At 47.2% G+C, this 26,776-nt stretch overlaps 1 protein-coding gene and 1 long non-coding RNA gene across 10 annotated transcripts in view; one reads left to right on the forward strand and one right to left on the reverse strand.

Moving 5' to 3' along the window:
- The first annotated feature begins 1,517 nt into the window (after positions 1 to 1,517).
- Positions 1,518 to 26,652, forward strand: LOC116576181. The gene is made up of 2 exons (XR_004280068.1): positions 1,518 to 4,284; positions 25,505 to 26,652. It is a non-coding gene; the product is annotated as an uncharacterized LOC116576181 (long non-coding RNA).
- KIF9 (kinesin family member 9) overlaps positions 8,879 to 26,776 on the reverse strand; it is a 50,591-nt gene continuing 32,693 nt past the window's right edge. For 7 of the 9 annotated variants that reach the window (XM_032318026.1, XM_032318017.1, XM_032317980.1 and 4 more), the window contains 9 exons: positions 26,447 to 26,502; positions 25,601 to 25,691; positions 24,982 to 25,115; positions 23,440 to 23,631; positions 21,429 to 21,643; positions 18,063 to 18,239; positions 17,657 to 17,772; positions 17,154 to 17,258; positions 8,879 to 8,980 (listed from right to left, as the gene is read on the reverse strand). In XM_032318026.1, the coding sequence (XP_032173917.1) occupies positions 8,930 to 8,980; positions 17,154 to 17,258; positions 17,657 to 17,772; positions 18,063 to 18,239; positions 21,429 to 21,643; positions 23,440 to 23,631; positions 24,982 to 25,115; positions 25,601 to 25,691; positions 26,447 to 26,502 (1,137 nt within the window). In that variant the 3' untranslated portion in view covers positions 8,879 to 8,929. Of the gene's footprint in view, positions 8,981 to 17,153; positions 17,259 to 17,656; positions 17,773 to 18,062; positions 18,240 to 21,428; positions 21,644 to 23,439; positions 23,632 to 24,981; positions 25,116 to 25,600; positions 25,739 to 25,868; positions 26,503 to 26,776 lie in introns of those variants that run through there. The other 2 variants (XR_004280064.1, XR_004280065.1) reach the window with 2 other exon arrangements.

The following is a 26,776-nucleotide window of genomic DNA, read 5'->3' on the forward strand; positions in this document are numbered from 1 at the left end:
TCAAAGGATGGTATAATGGGAAACTATTAGGGAAAAAAAACAAAAACAAAAACAAAAACATAAGCGGAAGTAGCAATGTTGCACCTAATATTCAGTATGGGACCTCTCCAAGTAAAGCAGTCTGCAGTCTGTTTGTTTGCTTCGAAGAAATTGTATCCTCACCCTAACCTCAAGTTTAGGAATTATAGAGGAGATAAATCTTTACCCAAATACTGTTAGAGAGGAAGGAAACTTGAGTAACTTGATGACATCACTGTCGATTAAACCCTTTACTGCAGAACCTATGGAAATAAATCTGGCTCCTCCACTCACCTTTGTTGAAGGCCAAAAACAAAACAAAACAAAATTCAGCACAGTAAATTTGAGTATCTCATTGGCTTTATTCATTGATTCATGAATCAGGCAGCAGCACATTCAGCAAGTAGAAAGGAACTCCAAGGAGCTGCAAAATGGAAGTCTTTTGTTGACAGAAGGGCTGGAAAAGGAGTTTATAACAAAGAGTGGATTGTCTCAGACAAGGTTTCTTTGGGGAGGAGGGTCTCTCATGAAGATGACCTCACTGGTGCTGACCAGGTAGTCCCAGATGGACTGGTTAAAGGTCACATTCTGGGAGTGGCTGAAACTGCAGTTCGATCTTGGTTTGCTGTTGGGGACAAGTGACTTCTTTTGGGTGTCTGTTGTTCCTTTTTGAACAACATGGATGTCTTTTTAGTATCTCAGAGGTACACATAGCAGTTGAGCTGCCATAAGGTGCTTGGAAGTTACGGTGCCCGTAAGTATTAAAATGTTAAATTTTTACAAACTTGGCTACTAAAATAAGTTATAATTATTATATGTTATAATTAAAATATGTGTACAGTTAATTAAATTATATAATATATAATTACATGTCATGTATTATAATTATATCTCAATACTATATGCATTATTGTAATATATAATATGTAATTATAATAATAAATCATAATTCTTCTAAAATTAAATAATAATTAACATTTGCATTTGAGAAAAATGTATTTGTGGTATAACTCTGGTAGACACACAGTTTTTTTTTAAAGATTTTATTTATTTATTTGACAGAGAGACAGCTAGGAGGGAACACAAGCAGGGAGAGTGAGAGAGGGAGAAGCAGGCTTCCCACTGAGCAGGGAGCCTGATGCAGGCAGGGCTCAATCCCCAGGGCCGAGAGATCATGACCTGAGCTGAAGGCAGACGCTTAACTACTGAGCTACCCAGGTGCCACCACAATTAAGTTTTAAGGTATAGCCATATTTTTATCCCAAGTGTAGGTACTAATGCATACATGCAGTATGTGCCAATATGTATATATATATTTTTTAAAGATTTATTTATTTGACAGATAGAGATCACAAGTAGGCAGACAGGCAGACAGAGAGAGAGGAGGAAGCAGGCTCCCCACCAAGCAGAGAGCCCGATATGGGACTCGATCCCAGAACCCTGAGATCATGACCCGAGCCGAAGGCAGAGGCTTAACCCACTGAGCCACCCAGGTGGCTCTGGAGAGACCCTGCCTAATAGTCCTCCAGAAAACATGAGCCAGTTGATTCTCTCTCCAGCACTGAAGAATGCCCATTTATCTGTTGTTAGAGGAGAATTTTTCAAATAAGTTATAATCATATAATCAAGGTTATCATACACATATAAAATGAAGATGTGCCAAAGATTTTTTTAATTCATTGATTAATAAGGACATCACTAACATGTTACAGCTAGTCCAAAGGAGAATATAATCCATCCTCCTCTCCAATCAGCTGTCCATACTCCATCTGTCCATCCCTCCATCCATCCATTGATCTACTCCAATGGTTCTTAACCCAGGGTGATTCTGTCCCTAGAGAACATTTGGAAATGTCTGGAGACATTTTTGGCTGTATAACCGGGGGGATGCTTCTGGCATCTAGTGAGTAAAGGCCAGAGATGCTGCTAAACATCCTACAACACACAGGAGCACTCCCAACAAATCTGACCTAAAATGTCAGTAGTGCCAAGACCGAGAATCCCTGGATCCCCATACAACCACCCACCCATTCATACAACCATCCATTCATCCACACCCATCTATTTAAATGTTTATGGCGTACCTGCAACAATGCCTCTCAATCTTGACTGCAAATGAGAATCACCTGTGCAGCAGATAAAACATACACTGCCAAGGTATTACCTTTGAGTACTTGGACTTTTATAATCAGAAAATATGGAAATTTGTGAATTGTAAGTTAATCAGCAGAGAAGCTTCTGTGCTTGTTTCTAAGACAATATATGATATTAAATAACAGCTAATTAAGATTAATCAACAATTTATCACCATATTAGGTAAACAAGAGCATTCCAAAGGTGAAAAACAAATGTCCAGGTCTCCTACCAGGGCGGTCTCAACTCATTCTACACATTAGAATCACTGGGGAACTTTTAAAGATTACTGATCCCCAGATCTGAGGCTCTGATTTAATTGGTCTAGGATGTGGCCTAGGCCTCAGGATTTTATAAAAGCACCCTAGGTGATTATAATATGCAGCCAGGAATAAGAACAGCTGTGTCAGAATTCAAAAAAATACACTTCTCTTTTTCTATATTGGTTAATTTTTTTTTACATGTACAAACACTTTTTTCTTTTCCATTTTAGAGTCCAATCTTAAAATAATGCTTGAGGCAATAATCTGCATCTTTTTTGCCCTTGGAGTCTTGGTCTGCTTTATTTATTGTGTGTGTGTGTGGGATTGACCTAGAATCACAGGCCCCCAGGATCACCGGACTGCCAACCATCAAGGGAAGGGCTCCTAATCCATCTTCTGCCTCTAGAGCTTTTCAAGGAAGTGGCATTGGCAGAAGACCACAAGGCTTGTTTCAGGAGCTAATTATACATCTTGACTAATATTAGAATATTTGGACAGATGGTAACAAAATTTAGATGAAAAGACTTAAAGGGCTGGAAACACCTAAATACCATTAGATGTTCTTCTCACTAACATCCAATCATCCATCTGTGTTCAGGAGATCCTGGTTTCTTGTCCGGTTCGAATAAACTCACGGTTCATGTACAAAATATTTCTTAGACTTGGACACCACTGGCGCTGCCGCCACCACCACCACCACACCATGTTTTTCTATAGCTCTGGGAATTTTTAATGCTCTTACTGGGTGTCAAAACTCCCACTCTTTTCTGAGACTCTAACCCAACAGAAGAGATTCTTACCTAATATAGCTTCCTGCCATCCTGAGAGAACAGGAATAATGACATATTTATGGAAGGCTTTAGAAATTGTAAGGTCTTTGTAGACATTATCTCCTGTGATTCTCTTAGCATCCCTGTAGCGGAGAGGGTAGTGAGAGCGGCTACGTCCACTTTGCAGATGCAGAGATTGAGACTCAGAGAAAGGAGAGTACCCAAGGTCCTGGACTCTGAGTCGTGGTATCTCAACTTGGGAGGTCTCAGATCCTGTGTTCCTTTCTCATATACTTGGCGCCATTTGTGGCTGTGTTCTCTACATTCTCTGCCTCTCTGAGAGCCTTCCGGGTCGCTCCCTCAGCTTTCCCACCTTCCGCAGAAGGCCAGGGCACAGCCCCGTAGCACAGCAACCCCCAGTTTAAGAATAGCACTTGTCTGCGCCACACACGCAAAACCCCAGCCTCATAATGCCTTTTACAGCTTTTCTGGACAGAGAAGATTCTCCTTCAGGGGATTTGTAACAGGAAAATCCCACCTGCATCCAGAAATTCACTTCTTTTCTTTTTCCATTTCTTAACCAGCCACTTAGTCATCAAATCATACAATCATGGCCAGCCCCGAGGTAAACCCCTTCCCTATACGTAAGACCCCCTTCCAGCGTTTGCAGATACTGCAAACAGAGTGCCTCTCCCTTTATCGTTATAAAGCTGAGCTGCTCATTAGAACACTTTTTCTTATTACTCTCTAAATTTGATATTTCTGTTAATAAAAGGAATTAATATTTAATAAACTAAAAATTCAAAAGGAAAGGAAGTCCTTGTTTCATCCAGAAGCAACCACTGAGCTTTTGACATTTTAGTCTTTTTTGCTCAAATATGAATATGTCTACATATATGATGTGATTTTTGATTGATACAATTAAATAACTTTCTACAGCTGCTTTTGTAGAATCACAGAATTTAGATTTAAGGCCTCCCAAGTCCTCACTTCCTGGTTTGGGGATTTCTTTCACGTGGACCTTGACTGGGGCTGCCCAGACGCTGCTTGCATCCTCCAGGGACCAGGGGCCCAGTTTGCACCAAGACCATCCATTCCAGGTTTGGAAAACTCATCCTGTTTTTCCCTCCTGAAATGACAGAAAATCTGCACACCCCCCTTCACTTCTCAGATTAAATATCTCTAATTTCTGTGACTATTCCTTGCTTGACAGTTTTGGGGTTTTGTTTTCTTGTTTTTAATATTTATTTATTTATTTGAGAGACAGCACAAGAGGGAGGAGGGTCAGAGGGAAAAGCAGACTCCCCTGCTGAACAGGGAGCCTGATGCGGGACTCGATCCCAGGACTCTGGGATCATGACCTGAGCTGAAGGCAGCCACTTAGCTGAGCCACCCAGGCGCCCCAGCTTGAGTTTTTTCAGAGCCTCTCGTGATGCTTGTCACCCTCCCCTGGGGAGTCTGTCCTTCGAAAACTCTGCCTCCAGCCACCAACATGAAGTTCCAAGGCAGCCTGGCAGATGTGGTATATAGTCGGACTACTACTTCGCTGACCCAAGACACTTGACCTCCAGTAACACCGCCCAGGATGACACTGGGTATATTTTTAGCAGCTACTTCTCTGTACTTCAGCTTTTTGTCTTTAAAAATCACAGTCAGGCTTAATTAGGGAACAATAATGCCTGTCTGAATGCTGCCTTTTCAAATTCAGAATCCATTTTGGGGAGTGGAAAGGGAGCCTAACATTGGGGGCAGGGGTGTGTATGTTTACTGTCTATCAGACATAATGCGGGGCACTTTATTACTGTTATTGTTAATGTCATGGCAGTTTCAGTTGGTTGAAGCCCTGCTGTGCACTAGACATACACAGCCCCAGGGTTATTAATCATTATTTTATACATGAAAAAAGGCTGAGAAATTGGACAACTTGCCCAAGGTCCCACGCCATTAAGATATGGAGTCCCAATTTAAATTCGTATGTCTTGGCTTACCACTCTGTTGTACTGGCTCAGGAAAATGCAGCCCTCTCAAGTCAAGTGCAAAGTGAGACTCCCCGGGGCCAGCTGGTGGGGGTTGCAGGGGCAATTGGAACCTCCATTACAATGCCAGAGGAAACAGTAACAGAGGTGTCTGAACCCTCCAGATTCAAGATCATGAAGGACAGGGAGGACTACCCTGAGTTCTTTGTCCTCTTGAATCTCCAAAGAAACCTTGGGTGCTACATTGGTCCAATCTTAACCTTTTCATTATACTGTTAGATATGATTTAAAATTGTATCATTAGCTACTTTAAATATTTTGTGATATTATTTCGCTGATAATTCCACTAAATATAGCAACCATCTTTTTTTCCTTTGGTTCCATTCATCTGTGTGTGCATTTGTACTTTTATTGCGAAGTCCCAGGAAATAGCAAACATGCCTCAGAAATGTCGCATCCAGGTGAGAGGTTAGGATACTCATCCGCCAACTCAATGGCTGAGAGTTGCTCCTCAATGTTAACTCCGTGGCATTTGGGCCCCCTTTGCAGCAAATACATCCCTACAGTTGAGAAAGCCTTTATGTAGAAAGTTGCAGATCCTTTCAGTAGGAATCCACTTGCAGGAATGACAAGTGCAAGGGTCTATGATCAAGGGATGACAGTATCTGCTACAGAGGTTGACATTTAAGCATACTTGGAGGAAGTCAGAGTGAGCCATGTGGACATCTGGGAGAAGATTCCAAGCAGAAGAATCAGCAGGTACAAAGGTCCTGAGGCAGGAGCTGCCTGGCATGTCTGAGGAACAGGGAGGAGGACCACATGGCTGGAGCAGAGTGAGCGAGGGGGCAGAAGAGAGAACAGAGTAAAGTCACAGGAGGCAAGATCACGTAGGGCCTTCGAGCTGTTTTAAGGAACTGGGTTTCACTCTGAGAGAAACAGGAACCTGCAAAGTTCTGCAAAGTCTGCAAAGGCGTATGATGTGGTCTAACTTAGATTTCAAAAGGATCAACCAGGCAGCTGTTCTGGAAATGGACTACAGAAAATGAGGGAAAGAAAAGAGAACACGGGAAGTTGCTGAGATACCCAGGCAAGACAGAAAGTGGCTTAGATCAGAGTTGGGGCAATAGAAGCGGGGAGGAGGTCAGATTTTTAATGCAGTAGAAAGGTAAAGTCCACTGAATTTCTTGACAGATTTGACATGGGGTGTGAGAGGAAAAGAGGAGTTTAGTATAAAACTAAGGATTTAGCCTGAGCAATTGGGCTGAGATAAGGGAGATTGTGGTGGGGCATATTTGGACGACAATTAGGCATTTAGTTTTAAACACACTGATTTGTAGATGCCTTTTTTTTTTTTTTTTTTTTAATTTGAGACAGAGAAAATGAGAGAGAACACAAGCAAGGAGGAGGGTCAGAGGGAGAGGGAGAAGCAGACTCCCTGCTGTGCAGGGAGCCCAACATGGGGCTCAATCCCAAGACCCTGAGAACATGACCAGAGCCAAAGGCAAACACTTAACCGACTGAGCCACCCAGGAACCCCTGATTTGTAGATGTCTTTATAGACATTCAATCAGAGATTCCAGGTGAGCTGTGACTGTTACATACAGGTTTGGGTACAGGAGAGCAGCCTAGGCTAGCTGTAAGCGATTGACAATTGGCATATGAACAGACACTTAAAGCCAGGACACTGGATAAGCACACATGACAGATGTCCCTGGGATCACCTCTGGATCTGTGATTACATGGATCCTGGCGCTTCTCATTCTGTCCACCATGTCTCTCAGCCACACTTTGTTTTCTATCTTGCTTCTATTCCAAGTATCTTCTTCAGATCCAGCATCCAGGTCATTGATTCTCTCTTTTGCTGTTTCTAGTCTGTCATTTTAACTTTTAGAACATTTTTTCACCCCTAGACATTCTGCTTTTTAAAAAATCTGTGATCAGGGCGCCTGGGTGGCTCAGTCATTAAGCGGCTGCCTTCGGCTCAGGTTATGAGCCCAGGGTCCTGGGATCGAGCCCAAATCAGACTCTCCAAGCCTGTTTCTCCCTCTCCTTCTGCCACTCCCCGTGCTTGTACTCTCTCTCTGTCAAATAAAACCTTTAACAAATAATAAAAAATAAAAACTTCTACTTGAGCCAGCATTTCTGTTTGTAGCAAGAGTATTGTCAGGTTATCTTATCTGTCACATGATGAAATTGGAAGACCCCTCAGGGGTGATTTTAGGGGTCAGATTAGCTCCTCAGGAACTATTTTCTAGAACAACAAGCCCATTTGAGTGGACATGATGCCCCCTAGCTCCCACTCATGTTGGAAGCATCTGCTCCTGTGAGGAGTTCGAGTGAAGGGTGATCTACCAAGCGCGATCCTGGCTTATTCCTGTGGCTGGGCCCATGCTCATGACGACCTGTTTCACGTTGTGCCAAAGGGCATACAAGGTAATGAATGAGCTAAAGACGAATGTGCCCACTGCCATGACAAAGGCCCTGAGACTGGCCTGGTCTAGGAATCCTATGGAGTGATGTCCAGCACAGCGGTGCCATCAGGGAATGAGGGGAAGGGGGACTCGTTACGCCAAAAACAGTTGCTTCCGGTGGCCCCAACAAGATAATGTAACCTCTTTGTCGTGTCCTATTTCCCAAGATGTTCCAGAGACCTGGGAACCCCCAACAAGTCCTGGTTGGACAGGGACAGCCAAGGAAGGAAAGAACCAGAACTCTCTGCCTAAGGCCTCCACTAGCTGGGAGGGTAGGCAGAGCCTGGGCCAATTTGTCCATTTGGCCGCAATTGAAGGAAACATGAGGACAGACCAACAGGGCTGAGTGCACACCATTAGTTCTGGGCTGTGACAGTTCCCATGTGTGTCATCCAGGAGGATGAAGTTGGGGCACTGCTCCGCGAAGCCTTGGCGTAGTAGAGGTCTCTGAAAGCTCTTTTAGGATCATTGTGTATCAGTCAGTGAAAGAGAAAGGGGCTGACCTCAAGGATACCTTTCTACTTTCTTCTACAAACCCCCATCCATCTGCTCACTGACGGCTGAAGGCAGAGTCACAGGGTCTTTGGACCAGCACCATCCAGTTCAACCTTCTATGCAGTGCATGGTCTGTAACCTCCTTGCCAGAGAGCCTCCTACTGTGGGGCTCTTGCTGCTAACATCATGGTAAGATGGCTCTCATTTTAAGCCTCTTCTTATGTGAAATGAAAATCTGCCCTTCAGCCATTTTCACCAAGACCCATTCCTCTTCTGGTAGCTGAGGAAGAAGGGCCTCCTGCCTTCACTGGCTCAGGGAACCTACAGCCTGAAGGAGCTGTGAGAACCGGGGCTCCTTACAGCCAGCTCACCCCCAGGATGTCCATCCAGGGAGGGAAAGGCGCTGGCCGGTGGGAGAAAGCCATGCCAGCAGGAGGGCGGCTGAACTACTTTTTCACCTTCTTCCTGGAGACTCAGTTCTGACCCCACCTGTACACAGGGAAGACATCCTCCTGGACAGGAAATAAAAGCAAGTTTTTGAGTGAGCATCAAAAGTACAGACTAGAAAGTGATTTTATCCTGTCCCTGCATACAAGACAGTGAACTGAAACATTCTGTGAGGATGAGCAAGGGTGTCGGGTGAAGGATGTTGCCGTCAGAAGGCAGGCTATCGTGAGTTCTCTGCGCGGGGCCCCAGCCTCGGAGCAGAGCGTTTGGAGCTCCGGGCAGGTGGGTCAGCAGCGCCATGAGAGCAGGTGGGAGTTCCCAGGAATCTCGTCCTTTAAGGCACTGGCGATGAGTCCCTATTTCCTGTGTGCCTGCTGGAGGCCCATCATGGTTTTCAAGTAATTGCGCTGGACACAGAGAAGAGGAGAAAACGGGAATTGATTAGGAGGCATGGACTTAAGACCCCGAAGCCATGCCACTTACACCCACGCCCTCATTCTTTCTGCAAGCATCACACTCTGGGAACAAGGATGCCCTCTGACCAGCCCCAATTCTGTGAGAAATATGTTCCATTCATCCCCTTTCGTTCTTTTGTCCTAAAGAAAGTGTGTAAAACTGTTTTTAAAATGGTGTGGCAGGGGGCACCTGGGTGGCTCAGTTGGTTAAGCCTCTGCCTTTGGCTCAGGTCATAATCCCAGGATCCTGGGATCGAGTCCCATGTAGGGGTCTCTGCTCAATAGGAAGCCTGTTTCTCCCTCTCCCTGTGCCTGCCACTCCCCCTGCTTGTGCTCTCTCTCCCTCTTTCTTTCTCTCTCTGTCAAAGAAATAAAATCCTTTTTAAAATATGGTGTGGCAGGCACGTTTTTAATTTTTTGTTTTTAAATATTACTTGAGGGGCGCCTGGGTGGCTCAGTCATGGCTTAATCATGGCTTAATCGTGGGTTAAAGCCTCTGCCTTTGGCTCAGGTCATGGTCTCAGGGTCCTGGGATCAAGCCCCACATTGGGCTCCCTGCTCAGTGGGGAGCCTGCTTCCCCCACCTCGCCTGCCTCTCTGCCCACTTGTGATCTCTGTCTGTCAAATAAATAAATAAAATCTTTAAAAAATATATTATTTGAGAGAGAAGAGAGAGAACAAGAGGTATGGGGAGATGGGCAGGAGGAGAGGGAGAAGCAGACTCCACTGAGCAGGGAGGCCCACTCAGGGCTCCAACCCAGGACCCCGGGATCATGACCTGAGCCAAAGGCAGATGCTTAACTGACTGAGCCACCCAGATACCCCCAAAAATCAGGAGGCACTCAGGTTTAAAAAGACACACACATGTTCCAAGGGCCCACTTGAAAGTTTCTGGCAAGAATTAGGTTCAAAAAGAAAATAAGAGGTTTCTATCTCCAGAGGCATGGACACACATGCATCCACAAAGCATCTAAATGTTCAAAGATTCACTGCTGGGCTCTCAGAAAGCGGGCGGGAAGTGTGCGGATACAGAAACACTGGGCAGTAAACAAGCGAATGCAAAACCCAACCGGAAATGTGGGTATGAGTCCAGACCCCCCACAGCTCCTATGTTAACCTTTATTCTCTTGTTCGCCTTGGTGTTTTTATTGTGGCAAAAGACACATTACATAAAACATACCGTCTTAACCTTTTAAGTGTACAGCTCAGGAGTGTTAAATACATTCCTAATATGCAACCGTCCCCACCATCCATCCCCCTGACTCTTTTCCTCTTGCAACACTGAAACCTCGTGCCCATTAAGCACGAACTCCCCCATTCCCTACCTCCCCCAGCCCTTGGCAATCACTTTCTTTTTCCTGTCTCTGGTTTTGGCCACTCGAAGTACCTCATGTGAGTGGAATCCTATAGTGTTTGCCTTTTGGTGAGTGGCGCATTTCACTTACTGGCTGTACCACTGTACATTCTCACCCACAGCCTGCTCACCAGGGCTCCAATGTCACCATATCCTCACCAAACTTGTTATTCTCTGGCTTTTGGATGGTGGCCATCCTAACAGGTATGAGGTGAGGTATGAGGTATCAGGTATGAGGTAACAGGTATCCTGTAGCTTTGATTCACCTTTCCCTAATGAGTGGTGACCTTGAACGTCTATCTTTTCATGTGTGTACTCTCCATCTGTATATTTTCTTTCCAGCTATATCTATTCTTTGTCCTTTTAAAAAAAAAGATTTTATTTATTTATTTGACAGACAGAGATCACAAGTAGGCAGAGAGGCAGGCAGAGAGAGAGGAGGAAGCAGGCTCCCTACTGAGCAGAGAGCCCGATTTGGGGCTCAATCCCAGGACCCTGGGATCATGACCTGAGCTGAAGGCAGAGGCTTTAACCCACTGAGCCACCCAAGCACCCCTCTTTGCCTATTTCTGAGCTTTTTTTTTTTTTTAAGTATTTTATTTACTTATTTATTTGACAGAGAGAGAGAGAGAGATCACAAGTAGGCAGAGAGGCAGGCAGAGAGAGAGGGGAAAGCAGGCTCCCCGCCGAGCAGAGAGCCTGCTGTGGGGCTCGATCCCAGGACCCTGAGACCATGACCTGAGCTGAAGGCACAGGCTTAGCCCACTGAGCCACCCAGGTGCCCCTGCCCATTTTTGAGCTTTAAAAGTTCTCTGTATATTCTGGATATTAATTTCTTCTCAAGCTGTAATTTTTTTTTTTTTTTAAGTAAACTCTATACCACACATGGGGCTCGAACTCATGACCCCAAGATCAAGAGTTGCATAGTCTACCCACTGAGCCAGCCAGGCGTCCCTCACATTGGAATTTCTGGAGGAGGTTAAAATGGTCCTGCATTGGCAATGCCCCATGGCTAACTGCAGAAGCAAGTACAAACATTGTGTGTGGGGGGGGGGGGTGGAATGCACTAATGCCCTCGAGACTCCCACAGCTACAGACCAATCAACTAGGAACTTAAGATTTAAACACACACACACACACACACACACGAATAAAAGCCACCAAGAGAGAAATTCCACAAAATGGAAAAAGTTTTGACCTTTACAAATCTGATGCTGTCTGTCGGATGTGTAAAAATACACGGGACAAGTTTTAAAACAAATGTAAGATGGAATGACTCAAGGTCAACATGTGCGTATAAAGCGTGTTCATGGGCATGTCTTCAACAGAAGAAACGTCCAATGCAGAGAGTTCTAGAGATTCGGGGAGGATGGGAGAATATAACACTGACCACAGAAATTCAGGATTCCTCTGTTGAATGATTTAGAATTCAAATGTTTATCTGAGACTTTGGAAGTAATTCAAGAAAATGCAAGATTTGTCCAGAATATCAAGAGAGAAGTTCATGGTGGCAACCATGCAAATCACTTTGATTCGCCTTTTCTATGATCTTGAAATAATTTATGCCAGTCAAAACAAGTTTACAACAATTTACAATGAGGAATAAAATTCTGGAAGCCAAACCCAAAGACCTTTTGGTCCTCTTATTCAACGTACAGGGTGACTGTAACCTACTGATCAAAACTAACCTCACCAATAATGGGACAAAGCAACATCTTGTGCTTCCTGTTACAGACTGTTTATATTCCCTCAAAATACATTTGTTGAAGCCTTAATGGCCACTGTAATGGTATTAAGAGGTGGGGAACTTTGGGGAGGTAATGAGATCTAGATGACGTCATGAGCGTGGAGCTCCTCATGATGGTTTATTGTCCTTAGAAAAATAGGAACAGAGAGAGAAATAGCTCTCTCTATATATATACAAACACAGGCCTAGGAAAGCCATGTGAGCACACAGCAAAAAATATGGCCGTTTATGAGTCAGGAAGAAGGCCTTCACCAAGAAGCAAATCTGCCAACACCTTGATCTTGGACTTCCTAGACTCTAGAACCATGAGAAAGAAATGTCTGTTGTTTAAGACCCCAGCCTATGGTATTTTGTTATAGCATCCCAAGCTGACTGAGGCACCTCCTGATACAATGGACCATGAAGAACATAGCATCATTTCTGGGTATTCCTGCCCAAAATGCACAACTTGAATTGGAATCATGAGAAAATATCAGACAAACCTAAACTGAGGGACATTCAACTAAAAAAAAAATGGCCTGGACTCTTCAAAACATGAAACACAAGGAAAGACTGAGGAATTGTTCTAGATTAAAGGAGCCATGGCAACTAGATGTAAAGCATGATCGTAGACTGGATCCTGAACAGGGTGGGAAGGGAGAATAATTATAAAGGACATCATTAGGACAACTGCCAAAAGCTGAAATATGGATTTTGGATTAAATAATGTGAACTTTCTCACCCTGATGAAAGAAAGGTTCTCTGAAAAAACTTCATTTTCTTTTAAGTTTTTTAAATTTATTTAATCTCTACACCCTCTGCAGGGCTCAAACTCAACCCTGAGATCAAGAGTTGCATGCTCTTCTGAGCCAGCCAGGCACCCCCTAATAATGAACTTCAAAGTGTGCTATTCAAAGGGTGTTCCCTGGCCTAGCCACATAGGCACCATCTGGGAGTTTATTGGAAATGCAGAATCTCAGGCTCCACTCCAGGGCTGACGTATCAGACTCTGTATTCTAACAGCCTGGTGATTCATGTGCAGCAGAGTGAGAAATTCTACTCTAAGGATCTTTTTTTTTTTTCCCTCTAGGAAAACCCCACAGCTAACATCATACTTAAGAGTGAAAGAATGAATATCTACCTCCCATCAGGTCAGGAATAAGACAAAGATGGCAACCTTCACCTCTTATTTCAACCTTGTACTAGAGGTTCTAGCCATGCAAATTAGGCAAGAAGAGGTTATAAAAGGCATCAGATTGGAAAGGAAGAGGTAAAACTATCTGTATTTGTAGATGATATGATCTGGTATGTATAAAGTCCTAAGGAATCCACTAAGAAGCTATTAGAATTAATAAATGAATTTAGCAAGGTGATGGAATACCACATTGTTACACAAAAATCAACTGTATTTCTGTACATACAATGAACGGCAATCTAAGAATGAAATTGAAAATATAATTCCATTCATAATAGCATCAAAAATAATAAAATACTTAGGAATAAACTTTTTTAAATACAATACTTATACTCTGAAAAGTACAAAACTCCACTGAAAGAAATTAAACACCTAAATAAATAGAAAGATAGTCTATGTTCATAGATTTGAAGACTTAATATTGTTAAGATGGCACTATTCCCCAAATCAATCTGGAGATTCAACACAACCTCTGTCCCAGCTGGCTTCTCTGCATAAACTGACAAGCTGGTCTGCAAATCTGTATGGAAGTAGAACCCAGAACAGTCAAAACAATCTTGAAAAAGAAGAACGAAGATGGAAAATTCATACTTTGTAATTTCAAAACTAACTACAAGTTTATAGTAACCAAGACATTACAGTACTGGCATAAAGACAGACTTCCAGATCAGTGGAATAGAATTGAGAGTCCAAATATTAAACTCTCACATATATGGTTAACTGAATTTCAACAAGGGTAACAAGATCATTCAATGAAGAATCCTTTTTTTCAACAACTGGCACTGGGAAAACTGGATATCTGTCTGCAAAAAAATAAAGCTGGACCCCTGCTTCCTACCATGTGCCCCCTCCACCGAGTCCAGCAGGGGCAGGCCTCTTTGTAGCCAGAGAAGGAAGCCCCTACATGGCGGTCACAGTCAAATGATTTCTGAGGGTATGCTATCTAAGCCCACTTGCCCCTACTCCATTCTTTCCCCAGTCCTCTGGGAGAGTCCCATCTTCCCACAGAGAGATTTTCATGGACAACCCTGAGCAAGCTTTTTGGAGTCAGCCAGTGGGGTCCATGGGAGCAGCCTGGCCAGGGTTGCCTTCCTCAGCCAAGTGATTGGGTTCCAGCAAACCTTTCCAGAGAGACAGGGCCCTGCCCACTGATACGGGCCTCCCTACAGCCACTGGGGTTACTAAGGCTTGATGCTCACAGCCTAAGGCTATTTGGCTGCCTGATAAACCTATCCTCCCTCCTGCTGAAGGACTGGGGCCAGGCAGCTGGGCTGGGCAGGTGCCTCTCCACACCACTGCAAACTGATCAAGGAATGTATACTTAACCCAAGAAGAGTCAACTAGGCTTTCCCCCTGGAGAGACACAGAATAAGCAGTCAGGGGATACAGGGCATTGGAGCTGGGAAGTCTTAGAAAATGGAAGCATGACAGGGCAAAGACTGGGGCGAGAAATGAGAAGTGAAAGGAGTAGAACAGAGGAAGGAATAGACCTCAGGGAGAAGCTAAGTCCAGGTCTGGAGAGAGAAAGGCCTGGAGGCCTGGAGGGCCACTCGGAGTGTGGTCCTGAATGGCAGAACGACTATCACCTGAGCCTAGTTAGAAATACACAATCTTGGGTGCCTGGGTGGCTCAGAGGGTTAAGCCTCTGCCTTCGGCTCAGGTCATGGTCCCAGGGTTCTGGGATCAAGTCCCACATCGGGTTCTCTGCTCAACGGGAGCCTGCTTCTTTCTCTTCCTCTGCCTGTCATTTCCTCTGTTTGTGCTCTCTCTCTCTGGCAAATAAATAAATAAAATCTTAAAAAAAAAAAAAAAAAAAAAAGAAATGCACAATCTTGGGGCACCTGGATGCTCAGTAGGTTAAGTGTCCAAATCATGATTTCAACTTAGGTCAGGATCTCAGGGTCCTGGGATCAAGCCCCATGGTGTTGGGGTCCCTGCTCAGGGGGTTGTCCGCTTCTCCCCCCATCCCTCTGTCTGCCCCCCTCCCCCTGCTCATGTGTGCTCTCTCTCTCACTCAAATGATAAATAAAATCTTTTAAAAACCCAACAGAATAACTACAAAAAAAAACAGAGATAAACACAAAAGACAAATGACAAATAGGGAAAAATATTTGCAACTCATATCATGAAGAGCCAATCTCCCCAGTATATCAAGACCTCCTATAAGTTAATAAGAATAAAGACCAGAAAACAATAGAAAAATAGGCAAAAACAGGAATAGGCAATTTACAGGAAAAGAAATTAAAATGGCACTGAAGCATAGGAGAAGCCCAACTTCTACATAGTAACAGAAATGCAAATTAAAGCTCCCCTGCGAGACCTTTTTTCTCCTTTCAGATTGGAAAAAAACAAAAAGCAGGATAATACTTCTTGTGGTGAGGCTGTAGAAGTGTAGATCGGTCCGGCTCCAGGCAGGGGATCTGGCACCACCCACTAAAGCACACATGTCCTCGTGACCAAGAAATTCACTTCTATAAAAAAACTGAACTTTCACATATATTCACTCATATGTGAATGCGCATTTGTACGAGATTATCACAGTATCTGTATTGTAAAGCAGTGGAACCGCCCAAATGTTCCTCAGTATGAGGTGGGTTAAGTACCTTTTGATACCTCCTTACAATGGAGTACTAGTGTGCAGCTTTAAGAAGAAAAAAGAAAAGAAAACAGAAGCAACTGTGGGTTGACATGGAATGGTCTTCAGGATACACTATTTAGTGGGAAAGGCAAGATACAGCACAAAATGTTATGGGAACACAAGAAACAAGTGACAGGGGTTCCCTGTCAGAGAGGGTGGGGGACTAGGTATTTGTATTTATATTTATATTTTGTATTTATACTTTTAAAATGTGCTCGGTTGGGCAAACTCCCCGCGCACACCTGCTACCTGCTGTATAAGACCAGCCTGTGGGGGGCGCCTGGGTGGCTCAGTGGGGTAAGCATCTGCCTTAGGCTGAGGTCATGATCTCAGGGTCTGGGATCCAGCCCCGCATGGGGCTCCCTGCTCATCCGGGAGTCTGCTTCTACCTCTCCCTTTGCCTCTCCCCCAACCCCCATTCGTGCTCTCTCCCTTTTCTTTCTTTTTTTTTTTTTTTTTAAGATTTTATTTATTTATTTGACAGAGAGAAATCACAGGTAGTCGGAGAGGCAGGCAGAGAGAGAGAGGGAAGCAGGCTCCCTGCTGAGCAGAGAGCCCGATGCGGGACTCGATCCCAGGACCCTGAGATCATGACCTGAGCCGAAGGCAGCGGCCTAACCCACTGAGCCACCCAGGCGCCCCTCTCTCTTTTCTTTAAAAAAAAGAAAAAAGAAGACCCTATGTGCACAGAGAAGTTCATACCACAGGCCCTCTGTGTTCTGGCTCCAGACTGAGCCTCAGCAGAGCGAGCCCCGCTGCTCCAGGCCCACCTGCTGAGGGAGGAGAGAACAGGCCCAGCCTGTGGCCAACACCCTGTCTAGCTTTGCCTCAGCAGCATGTGGTCCTCTGTCCCCTGCCTCCTGTTCATGGTGGCCCCCACTGGAGAGGTTGTCCGCAACAGGCAGTGGTCTCAGAAGATTCCCAGACCCTGCTCTGCACTGTGACCCACACATGGTGCCAGCTTAGCTCCCAATAACCCTCTGCAGGCCTGGCTATGGTGTGTGAGACCCCTGCTGGATTTAACCCAATCTAGGACTCTGGAGTTGGCAAAAGACACCCACTGACTCTGGGTGACTCTGTGTTTCCCTCGGCTGCCACAGTCCTTCTTTGCCTCTCCAAAGTGGGAAGCGTGATCTTGGATGTCCTAATAAAGTGCTCCCTGAAGCCCCACCTTCCTGGAGACATAAGCCTCTCTCCCCCACACCAAGTTACCTTTTGTTCTGTCTTGACTTTGGCATTGTAGAAGGAGATGGAGTCCGGGCCCTCAGGCAGCACCCTCTGCTGCAGCTGGTTGAACTTGTCCTGGTCATCTTCTCCCTAGGGGAGGCTCAGCTCAGTCCCTTCTGCCTGCCAATGTTAGGATCTACCCTGACAGGGCCTGTGGGGGGCATCAGGGCAGCCACTCACAGGGTGTGCAAACCCCCACGCAGGGTAGCTCATAACCCCCAGCCCCATATTTTCCAGATACTCTGTAGCTGCCACCTGGCAGGATGAGCTCCCCCAGAAAAGTGGCAGCAGGAAGTGATGTCTTCTGTGTCCCCATCCTCCATAATGGGGGAGAGACCTGGACCTGTTCATTTGCCCAGGCCAGCTGCGGGAGAGTCTGGGAGCAGCCTATACACTGCCATCTTTGTGGAGAAAACAGAGGACAAAGGGTACTGCCCCCACACCCTGTGCTCACCCACGGTCCCCACCCCAGCCCCCGTGGCGCTCACCAGAGATACGAGCCTGCTGACAGGCACCAGGCCCGGCCGGATGCTGCTACCTGGCTTCAGGGACACTTGCATGTCCTCGGGGATGAAGAAGGATTCATTGTACCAGATATCAAATTCTGCAGGGAGGCGGGAAGGCAGCACTGTGAGGTGCTGGGGAGGCCCCGAGGAAACAGGTAAAGCCGTGTGTGTGCTTGCCACAGGCTAACCCTCTGTTCGCATCCTGCTCTAGGGTCTCACCCTTTCCTGTCTCCCTCTCCGGCTCTCAGAGTCCTGGGAACACTTCGGAAGCCCCTGCCCAGCCCCAGACTCTGTCAGAGAGACGCTCTGACATGGCTTCCAGAACCCAGGCCTGGCCCTCTGCCTCCCATGACCTCAGGTGGCCAGCCGGCCTTCCCAAATGGCACACCCGTGAGCAGGCGGTGACGACACTGGTCCACCAGGTGCTGGCAGTACTGGATCTCAGCCCTGAGGTCACGCAGGTCCTGATACTCAGCCCGGTACTGCTTCTTGAGGTCTTTGAGCTTCAGGATCAGCAGGAATTCCTCCTCGTCGATGATCATCAGCCCCTTGTTTTCATACTCGCCTGCAGGGACAGAGGAGGTCAGAGAACGAGGTGCTCACCTGGGGTGTGGGGAGGAAGGCGTTCTGGAAAGAAGGAACAAAGTGCTGGCACGAAGACCACAGACTAGAGGAAGGGCTGGGGTGTGGGGCGGGGGTGGGCAAAGCATGAGGAGGCCAGGCCACCAGGACATGTCTCACCAGAAGAGGGAGTTCAGCTCGGATGGGGACACACTGGCGACTTGAAGAACAGGACGAGTGGGCAGGGGAGAGGGTAGAGATGGCACATGTTTCACACTTATTTTGACCTTAAACCTCACTGGCCAAAGATAGTTCAGTAATCACCTCAACTGAATGGACATTTACGTTTTTTGTGAGTCATAGACACGAACTGCCACCACAGGCTAGCACCATAAGGCTCCTGGGCAAGGTTATTAATAACAGAGCGTGTGAATCTGTATCATGTCAAAAGGCTATCAGAGGCTCCAGGAGGAAAGGAGTCTGTTGTGCTGTTTTGTCATCTCATGGTGATTTTAAGGTCTGTCAGATGAGGGTTGCTGAGTTAAGACAAAATAATATGGTCTGTGAAGCCATGCACTCAGCCAGCCACTGCCCATGGGACCTTGAAATCTCAGCATAGGCATCAGGTCAACCCCATCAGGGCTGTGGGGCTCCCACCCCCAGGAAGCCTGGAGAGTGAGTCTTCTATGTGACTGAGGTAGGTGGCCAGGGGAGGGAGCCGGAAGCGTGAGGCAGTCTCCAGGTGTCCTTCCACTGATATTTCCTGGCGAAAAATTAAGTTACATATTCACTGACACCATTTATGGAGAAGCACTTAGGAATCTTGAATTGGTCCCAATTCAAGAAGTCTAGAGTTGGGAGGGGATACAGAGTGCTCCCCTGCTAAGGTCCCTCCCCTTCAGTGCAGAGTGGCCTGGTCTGTGTGCTGTGGGCAGTCCCCAGTGTGGTCACTGTGACAGACATAAGTCCTTCACTGAGTAAAGTCTTTACAGTATTCTGCTGACATGGGGAGGGACCGTGAACACTTCGTGTCCCACAGGGCAGGAGCGGGGGCGGTTTCTCTGATTATCGCCAAGGAAAAAAACTTCAAAGAGTTGAACCTAAAATGATTTTTCATTTTTCTTTCACAAAACACTAATTAACATGCCAAATTTGCTGACCTTTCTGGGTCAATAAGTGGCTATCAATCAAAATGAATCAAAAAACATATTTTCGTGATCTATTCCCTCAAGATAAAAGTATTTTATTTGGTATTTTAATAATCAATGGAAAAACAACTGATGTTGGTGGGGAAAGAGCAAAAATGTGGTTTTTTTGACGCCTGGGTGGCTCAGTCAGTTAAGCCACTACTTTTAGCTCAGGTCATGATCCCATGGTCCTGGGATTGAGTCCCACGTCAGGCTCCCTACTCAGTGGGGAACCTGCTTCTCCCTCTCCCTCTGCTCCCCACTTGTGCTCTCTCTCCCTTAAATAAATAAATAAAATCTTTTTAAAAATGTTTTTATACTGATAGATAAAGTTTTAAATATTTTAAGTTTTTATTTATTTGAGTATCTCTACACCCAACACAGAGCTCGAACTCACAACCCTGAGATCAAGTCACACGCTCTTCCAACTGAGCCAACCAGGCGCCCCCAAATTTTCACTATTTTAAAATAGTGTTTATTGGGATACCTGGATGGCTCAGTCGGTTAAGCCACTGCCTTCGGCTCAGGTCATGATCCCAGGGTCCTAGGATTGAGTCCCACATCAGGCTCTTTGCAAAGTGGGGAGCCTGTTTCTCTCTTTGCCTCTGCCTGCCACTCTGCCTGCTTGTGCTCTCTCTCTCTCTGACAAATAAATAAAATCTTCTTAAAAATAAAATAAAAATGTTTATTTAATCTTCATCTCATTCCTTAAAAATATCTGTTTTCAGGTATATTTAGGCATAAATGATATGTCAGCATAGCATGAATATATATTATCTAAGATATGTAAATAAGTAATAAGAAGTTGCAGTCAAAGAAGGTGTGGGCAGAAGGGACAAAGAAGTCGTTGGTCCTGTAAGATCTTCACCCTGGAGGTTCTGGCCATTGCCAGCCCTCCCCCGTGCCCAGACCCATGGAGGCTTAGCCCTCTGGAGCAGTGTGTCACTGTTGGTCTGTAGGGTATAAGCAGAGTGGCCTGAAGTATTTGGAGCTGCCCTCTGAGAAGTAAACGAGTAAAGCGCACATCCCACTGTGAGATGATCCGCCTGGACCGCCGAAATAAAACAAACAACATCTGGAGATGCCCCAACACCTTGCCGCCTGGGTGGCCCACCTGGAACAGGGCTGTGACTTAGCCAGGGGAAGCCCTCTAACCTCCGGTTTGCCTCGTCGGGAGAAGGACAATGGGACCAGGACTGTGAACAAGAATGTGGTTTCTGAACCTCTGGCCTCCGAGTCGGGATGGTTACTCATTAAAATGCAGTTCTGGGCCTTGCTCCAGATCTCCCGAGTTAGCCAGTAGTCAGGGCCTGGGAGTCTGTGTTTGATTGGCCCTCCCCGATGAGTCCTCTGCACACTCAAGGTGGGAGGGCACCCCAGGGCAGGGGTGAGCACGGTCCCTCATTGGGACAAGGGCACTAGGGTCAGGGTCACCAGGTAAGCACCCTCGCCACACTGAGGTCCCTCCTCTCTGAGCCTGAGGGCCCCCCAGACACCACCTGCCTTAGGAGACGAGACTGCCAGGCCAGCATGGGTGGTGAGGGATGGGCATGAGGAATGGTCTCAGTGACAATGGCTCCTTAAGCTCTCTCTTTCCCTCCTCAGTTTCTTGTCTTCACCAGCACCCTCACGCCAATCAGATCACCCTGGGCAGTGAGACCACACCAGGACCCGTATACGGCCCTTGTGGGGGTCACCAGCTGCCCATCCCTCTGGGGAAGTGTGTATAGGACCAAAGGCCTGCTTCTCCACTGGGAGCAGCACACACCAGGTAGAAGGCCCAGTACCTAGGTTTGAGATAACAAAATAGCGGGAGATCCACAGGCAAAGTCTGCCTGATACGGAAGGAGCTTGTGACTCCCCGGGGCTGAATAGACCCACACGACGACCCAGGCGTGAAGAACACAGCCCCCTCCTGTTTCCGTCCTCTGGTGCCCAAGGCTGCCCGGTTTAGAGCAGGATGACTCAGCTCCCACCACCACCCGCCACCTTCCCACCACATTCACCTTGCTTCTCCCGGATTGATTTCTGAAAATTTAGTGCCTCCTTGGTCAGGTCCATCTCCCGCTTGATGGCATTGATGCGCTGCGTGGTCTCGCTGGCCCTTTTCCTCCGCTCATTCAAGATGGATTTGTTCTCTTTGAAGATGCGGTTGATCTCACTGCCCCGTTCGTTCTTAAAGTCCTCGAAGGCCACAGGTTTGGGGGGTGGGGTACTGGGCCTGAAGACAGAAGGGGAGGGGAAGGGGAGCCAGAGCCACTAGGCACTTTGCCCCTCTTCCTGGGGTGGTTGGTGGGGGTCTTCTGTGGGCAGGCGACCAGAAGTCCCAGGCACCCTGTGCAGGAACCACGCCCCCGTGTCTGTCTCTGACTCCCCCCGCCCCCCCACAGCAAGGGCACGTGACCATCGCAGCAAGTGAGGACAGCAAGGAAAAGTGTAAAAAACAGAAAACAAAGCAAAAAACCACTCACTACCTATTGGCAACTACGCTTTGGTGTATCTCCTTCAGGGATTTCTTTGATTCATTATTTAATGTTTGATGTCATGCAGCAGATATCATTTTACATCTTGTGTTTTTCACAGAGGCATTCCTTCACACTGTGAGGATGTGAGGTGAAGTGTTGAGGTAGGGAATGTGGACTGTCTGCAGCTTCCTCTGAAATGCATCAGGGGGCGCTGGGGTGGCTTGGTCCCTTGAATGGGGCCTGGGATTGAGAGTCCCTGATTCTTCCTCTCCCTCTGCCCCTCCCCTCTGCTTGTGTTCTCTCTCAGATAAATAAATAAAAATCTTAAAAAATAAATAAATTTTTTAAAAGTTAAAAAAATGCAATAAATAAATAAAATGCTAAAAAAGGGGGGGGGTGCCTGGGTGGCTCAGTGGGTTAAAGCCTCTGCCTTCAGCTCAGGTCATGATCTCAGGGTCCGAGGATTGAGCCCCACAACGGGCTCTCTGCTCCGCAGGGAGCCTGCTTCCCTTCCTCTCTCTCTGCCTGCCTCTCTGCCTACTTGTGGTCTCTGTCAAATAAATAAAATATTTTTTTAAAAAGTTAAAAAAATGCATTGAAAAAATAAGAGGGATGAAGAGAAAGACGGATGTGTGATGAAGGAAGCAATGTGTTCAATGCAGAACCAAGAGGGTGTCGGCTGTACAGCACTTTCAACTTCTCTGAGTTCTTGGAAATGTTCATCTGCTAAGGAAAGAATTCTTCACACACATCCTTGTACATCCCAAGGGCAGAGACAATCATTCACTTAGTACCTTTTCAGTAACATTAGCTACTGAAGGTGTTTCCAAAACTCGTTTTTGGCTTTTTATTTTTTTATTTTTTATTTTTTATTTTTTTTAAAGATTTTATTTATCTATTTGACAGACTGAGATCCAAGTAGGCAGAGAGGCAGGCAGAGAGAGAGGAGGAAGCAGGCTCCCCACTGAGCAGAGAACCCGATGCGGGGCTCGATCCCAGGACCCTGAGATCATGACCTGAGCTGAAGGCAGGGCATTAACCCACTGAGCCAGCCAGGCGCCCCCGTTTTTGGCTTTTTAAATGAATGATGCTATGAACATCTGTTTGCATAAATCTCTGTCCACAGCTCTAATCATTTCCTCAGGCTCCACTGCTGAACACTCGATTACTGGCTCACCAGGGAGAGGAACCGTGTAGCTAGAGGAAGGGGTCTCATACCTTAAAAAGATAGGGCCTTTTGAATTAGTTATTTTTAAGTTAGTTAATTTTTTAATATAAATACATTAGTTTTTTTTTTAAATGTAAACATAATTCTTTAAATGACTACTCTCTGAAGAATCTAAAATGATTCTACATATAACTGTGTATCTTGGAGGGCTCCTGAGGCAGGACCGGTTCGCGTGTGGCTCAGCCATCACATTGCTTCTTTCCGGACTGTGCTCCTGGCCTTTGCCTATTACCCCCTCTTTTACTTCTCATTTCTCTGTAGGCACTCTTGACATGACCACACTCTGGTTTTGAGTGGTCTGGTGAACTGGCCTGAGGTGCTTACCTGGGTGGGCGCCACTCCTCCTTTGGGGAGTCTAAGGGAAGGGGCTCAGAGCTGGAGGTCTCCCGGTCCCGCAGGGGCAAGTCTTTGACATCCCCCTCCTTGGACGATGGGGTCGCCTGGGTCTTGGAAATGGAGACCTCCAAATCCTTGCCACTCACAGGGCTGCCGGCACCTTCCTTTCTTCCTGAGGAGCTGGAAGGAGAAGGCAGGGAGGCCCCAGGGCTCAGTCATAGGCAGTAAGGTATCTCTGGTACTTAGGGGCGTGACATTTCCAAACCCACAGACAGCAAAAGCCCCATCCCATGCAGTCCTAGCTGGATCATACTCCTAGGCCGAAGGGCAAAGGGTATGACCCTAAGCCACGCCGACGGGCATTCTTCTCCTCCTCATCAGAATGAGGAGCCCTCCCTTAGCTGTCCCTGGCAGGAGACACCTGGGGAAACTAGGCAGTCTCTAGGTCTGAAAGCGGCTGGGCCTGTGAGGAGGGCCACAGGCTCCCGGGAGCATCCGGGCTGCGGAGGTCTTCATCACACAGCCATCCTGGGAAGGCAGAGCCGCCACCCCACATAGGTCTGTCTGGGGACCAAAGATAAAGCAAGACATGTCTGCCCTGCTGCCCTGATCAGTCCACAACCCACTCTCCCACCTCAACGAATGCCCACAGCCACTCCCAGAAAAGTAGCTGCCCTCTCTCTCCAAGTGATGGCACCCAGGGTCCTCCTCCTCCTCAGAGAGGCACATGTGAGCAGGCCTGAGCTGTCAGGAGGAGACCAGGGGCCTCAGCAACCCCTGCTACTCAACTACACATGGAACAGTTTTCTACAATCAGCTCCGGCCCGTGTCCTCTGACAGACGATAATATAGCAACACCCATTAGCATGGTGTACGTTCTAGGTACGGGGACTGCCTTCACCGTTTATCTTTCCAACAACCCTCCTGACTTTGAAGCTACTATTATGATTCCCCAATTTAGGGAGAAGAAAACGGAAGCCCAGAGAGGCTGCCATGCCTCACACAAGGTGACCCCTTCTGTGAGAGAAGCCTCCTAGAGCCCGTGTTCATGTCCACAGCTACCAGCACCTTCCAGGGAGGGCATCTCATTTAGTGAGCCTTGACACTTCTCTCGCCTGGTGCACACAAACGATTCTTGTCTGGAAGGTGAACTGGGGCATTCAGGTGACATGAGTACCAAGGAGTAGGTCACAGGACTCCAGTTAGGGGTGGTTTCCACAGGTAATACCTGGGTGATACCCGGCTTCTCTATTCTACTCTATCACTCGTCAGTGGTGTGAACTTGGAAGTGACTTCCCCTCTCCAAGCCTTGGTTTCTACATTAGTAAAATGGAGCCATGATCTCCTACCTCCTGGGGTTGTGGACAAGAGGTAACCAGCGCAGCCTGGACCCCACAGATGTTGCTAGTATTCTCAGCAATACGAGCAATGGGGACCACCCAGTAGCGAAGACACTAGCTTGTGTCCTCTCTTTCACCAGCTGAGGAGGGCCAAGTCGTGAGCAGGTAAAGCAACAGGAAGGTTCCTCACCCGAGCTGTTCTTTGAACATCTTCTTGGACTTGGGTTTCTTCCCAGGTTTGGTAGAGAAAGGCGTGACCCCGAGTCCGAAGCTTTGTCCATCAGGCTCACCCACGAGGTGGCCCTCAACATCCATAAGCCCTGCCTGGATAGAGGCCAGCCACAGGGCCGAGGGTTAGATTAAGGGTTTTGGCCTGTGGGGGACCCAAGTAACTCTTATGCTTAGGTGGGTATATTCACCCCACATGCCAAGATGGCGGGCCCAGGTTGCTAGCTTGAGGCTGTCTCCAACAGCACTGTCTCTCACCACCAATGTCCACACTCCACATCAACTTCACTCAATGGTCTGGTGTCTCGTGCCAACCCTTGAGGATCTTAAGGCCTGTTTCTAGCCTAATTCCATGAACTGGTCTTGTTTATGGTCATGTTTATGGTCATGACTCCAATCCTGGAGACCATTCTGAATTCATATCCGGTTTACTCTTGCATGGGTCACACTCATCCTGGTGTTCCCTTTATCTGTTGCAACCCTAGATCTGCTCGGATGTAGAACCCCTGCTGCTTCTGGAAAGGTCTGGGGATGGAAAAAATCTGACATGAATGCTGTCAACAGGAAGCAACCGCGCATACCTTCTGGACGGCGGAGATGGCGGCAAAGTCATTCTTGTCTATAAGGGTATACTTCCTGCGCAAAGTGGACTCCACTTCCTGCTCCTGTTGGCTTGAGAGAGAGGAGAGAACACCTTGCACCTTGGAGCTAGGCTGAACCTTCCAGATCGAAAACCAAGTATGAGAACTAGAAGTCATTTGGGTGTGGCCCCTTGTGATGGAGCCACACCCTCATGGTGAACCAGACAAAACAAGCCCATTCCACACCCCGATTCCTCAGACCACATACCACCTGTTCACCCCTCGAATTGGCAGTGGCCACCCTTGTATGCCAGGGACTTCTGCTCCAAGGAAACTAACAAGGACTGTAAGCCTGCCTCAGGACCATGGTTTCCCACCTAGGTTCTATCTTTAAAAGGCCCCAGGGAAACATATGACCCACGCCTGTGCTACCACCCAGCACAAGCTGTTCACTGTACAGGTATGTCTGCACCCCAATACATCACAAATGCCTCCTGAGATGGGGGCGGGGCACAGGGCATATTCATGATGCCCTGCTCTGGCCACACTCAGGGCTGGCACTCCAGAAGGACCTCCCGTCTAATTCATGAACTCAGGAAACACCCACCAGGGATCACTTCTTCTCTGAGTTGTCCTTGAACAGACAGCTCTCCTCCCGGCTTCCCCCAGAGGAGGGGGAGGGCTGGAGGTTCTGAGAGCTCAGGGGCCTGGGCACACCCCAAGGACTCTGAGCTGGCTTCTCATCCATGAGAGACAAGGCCGTGTGCTGAGAGCCACACCCTGGCCATGGGAAATGAAAACGGCAGCCTGATGTAGGAGTCCGATGGGCGGGTGAGGGTCCCTTACCTCAGCACCACCCGGAACTGGTTGAACACCTCCTGGATCTGTCTGAGGTTGATGATCTGGAGGCAAGACAGCAAGGCAGAGGTTGGGCCTCAGGCCGCACAGGGCTGAAGGTGTGTCTACACTTAGAAGAGAAACCAGGACTCCTTGGCTAACCCTTTAATCATGTATGTCTTGAGAATGGAACATCAGGAACCTCCTCAAGAACAGAGAAACAGGGGCGCCTGGGTGGCTCAGCTGTTGGGGATCTGCCTTTAGCTCAGGTCAAGATCTCCAGGTCCTGGGATCAAATCCCTGCGTCGGGCTCCCAGCTCAGCGGGGAGTCTGCGTCTC

This window comes from Mustela erminea, chromosome 1, assembly GCF_009829155.1.
Source record: "Mustela erminea isolate mMusErm1 chromosome 1, mMusErm1.Pri, whole genome shotgun sequence".
NCBI lineage: Eukaryota > Metazoa > Chordata > Mammalia > Carnivora > Mustelidae > Mustela > Mustela erminea.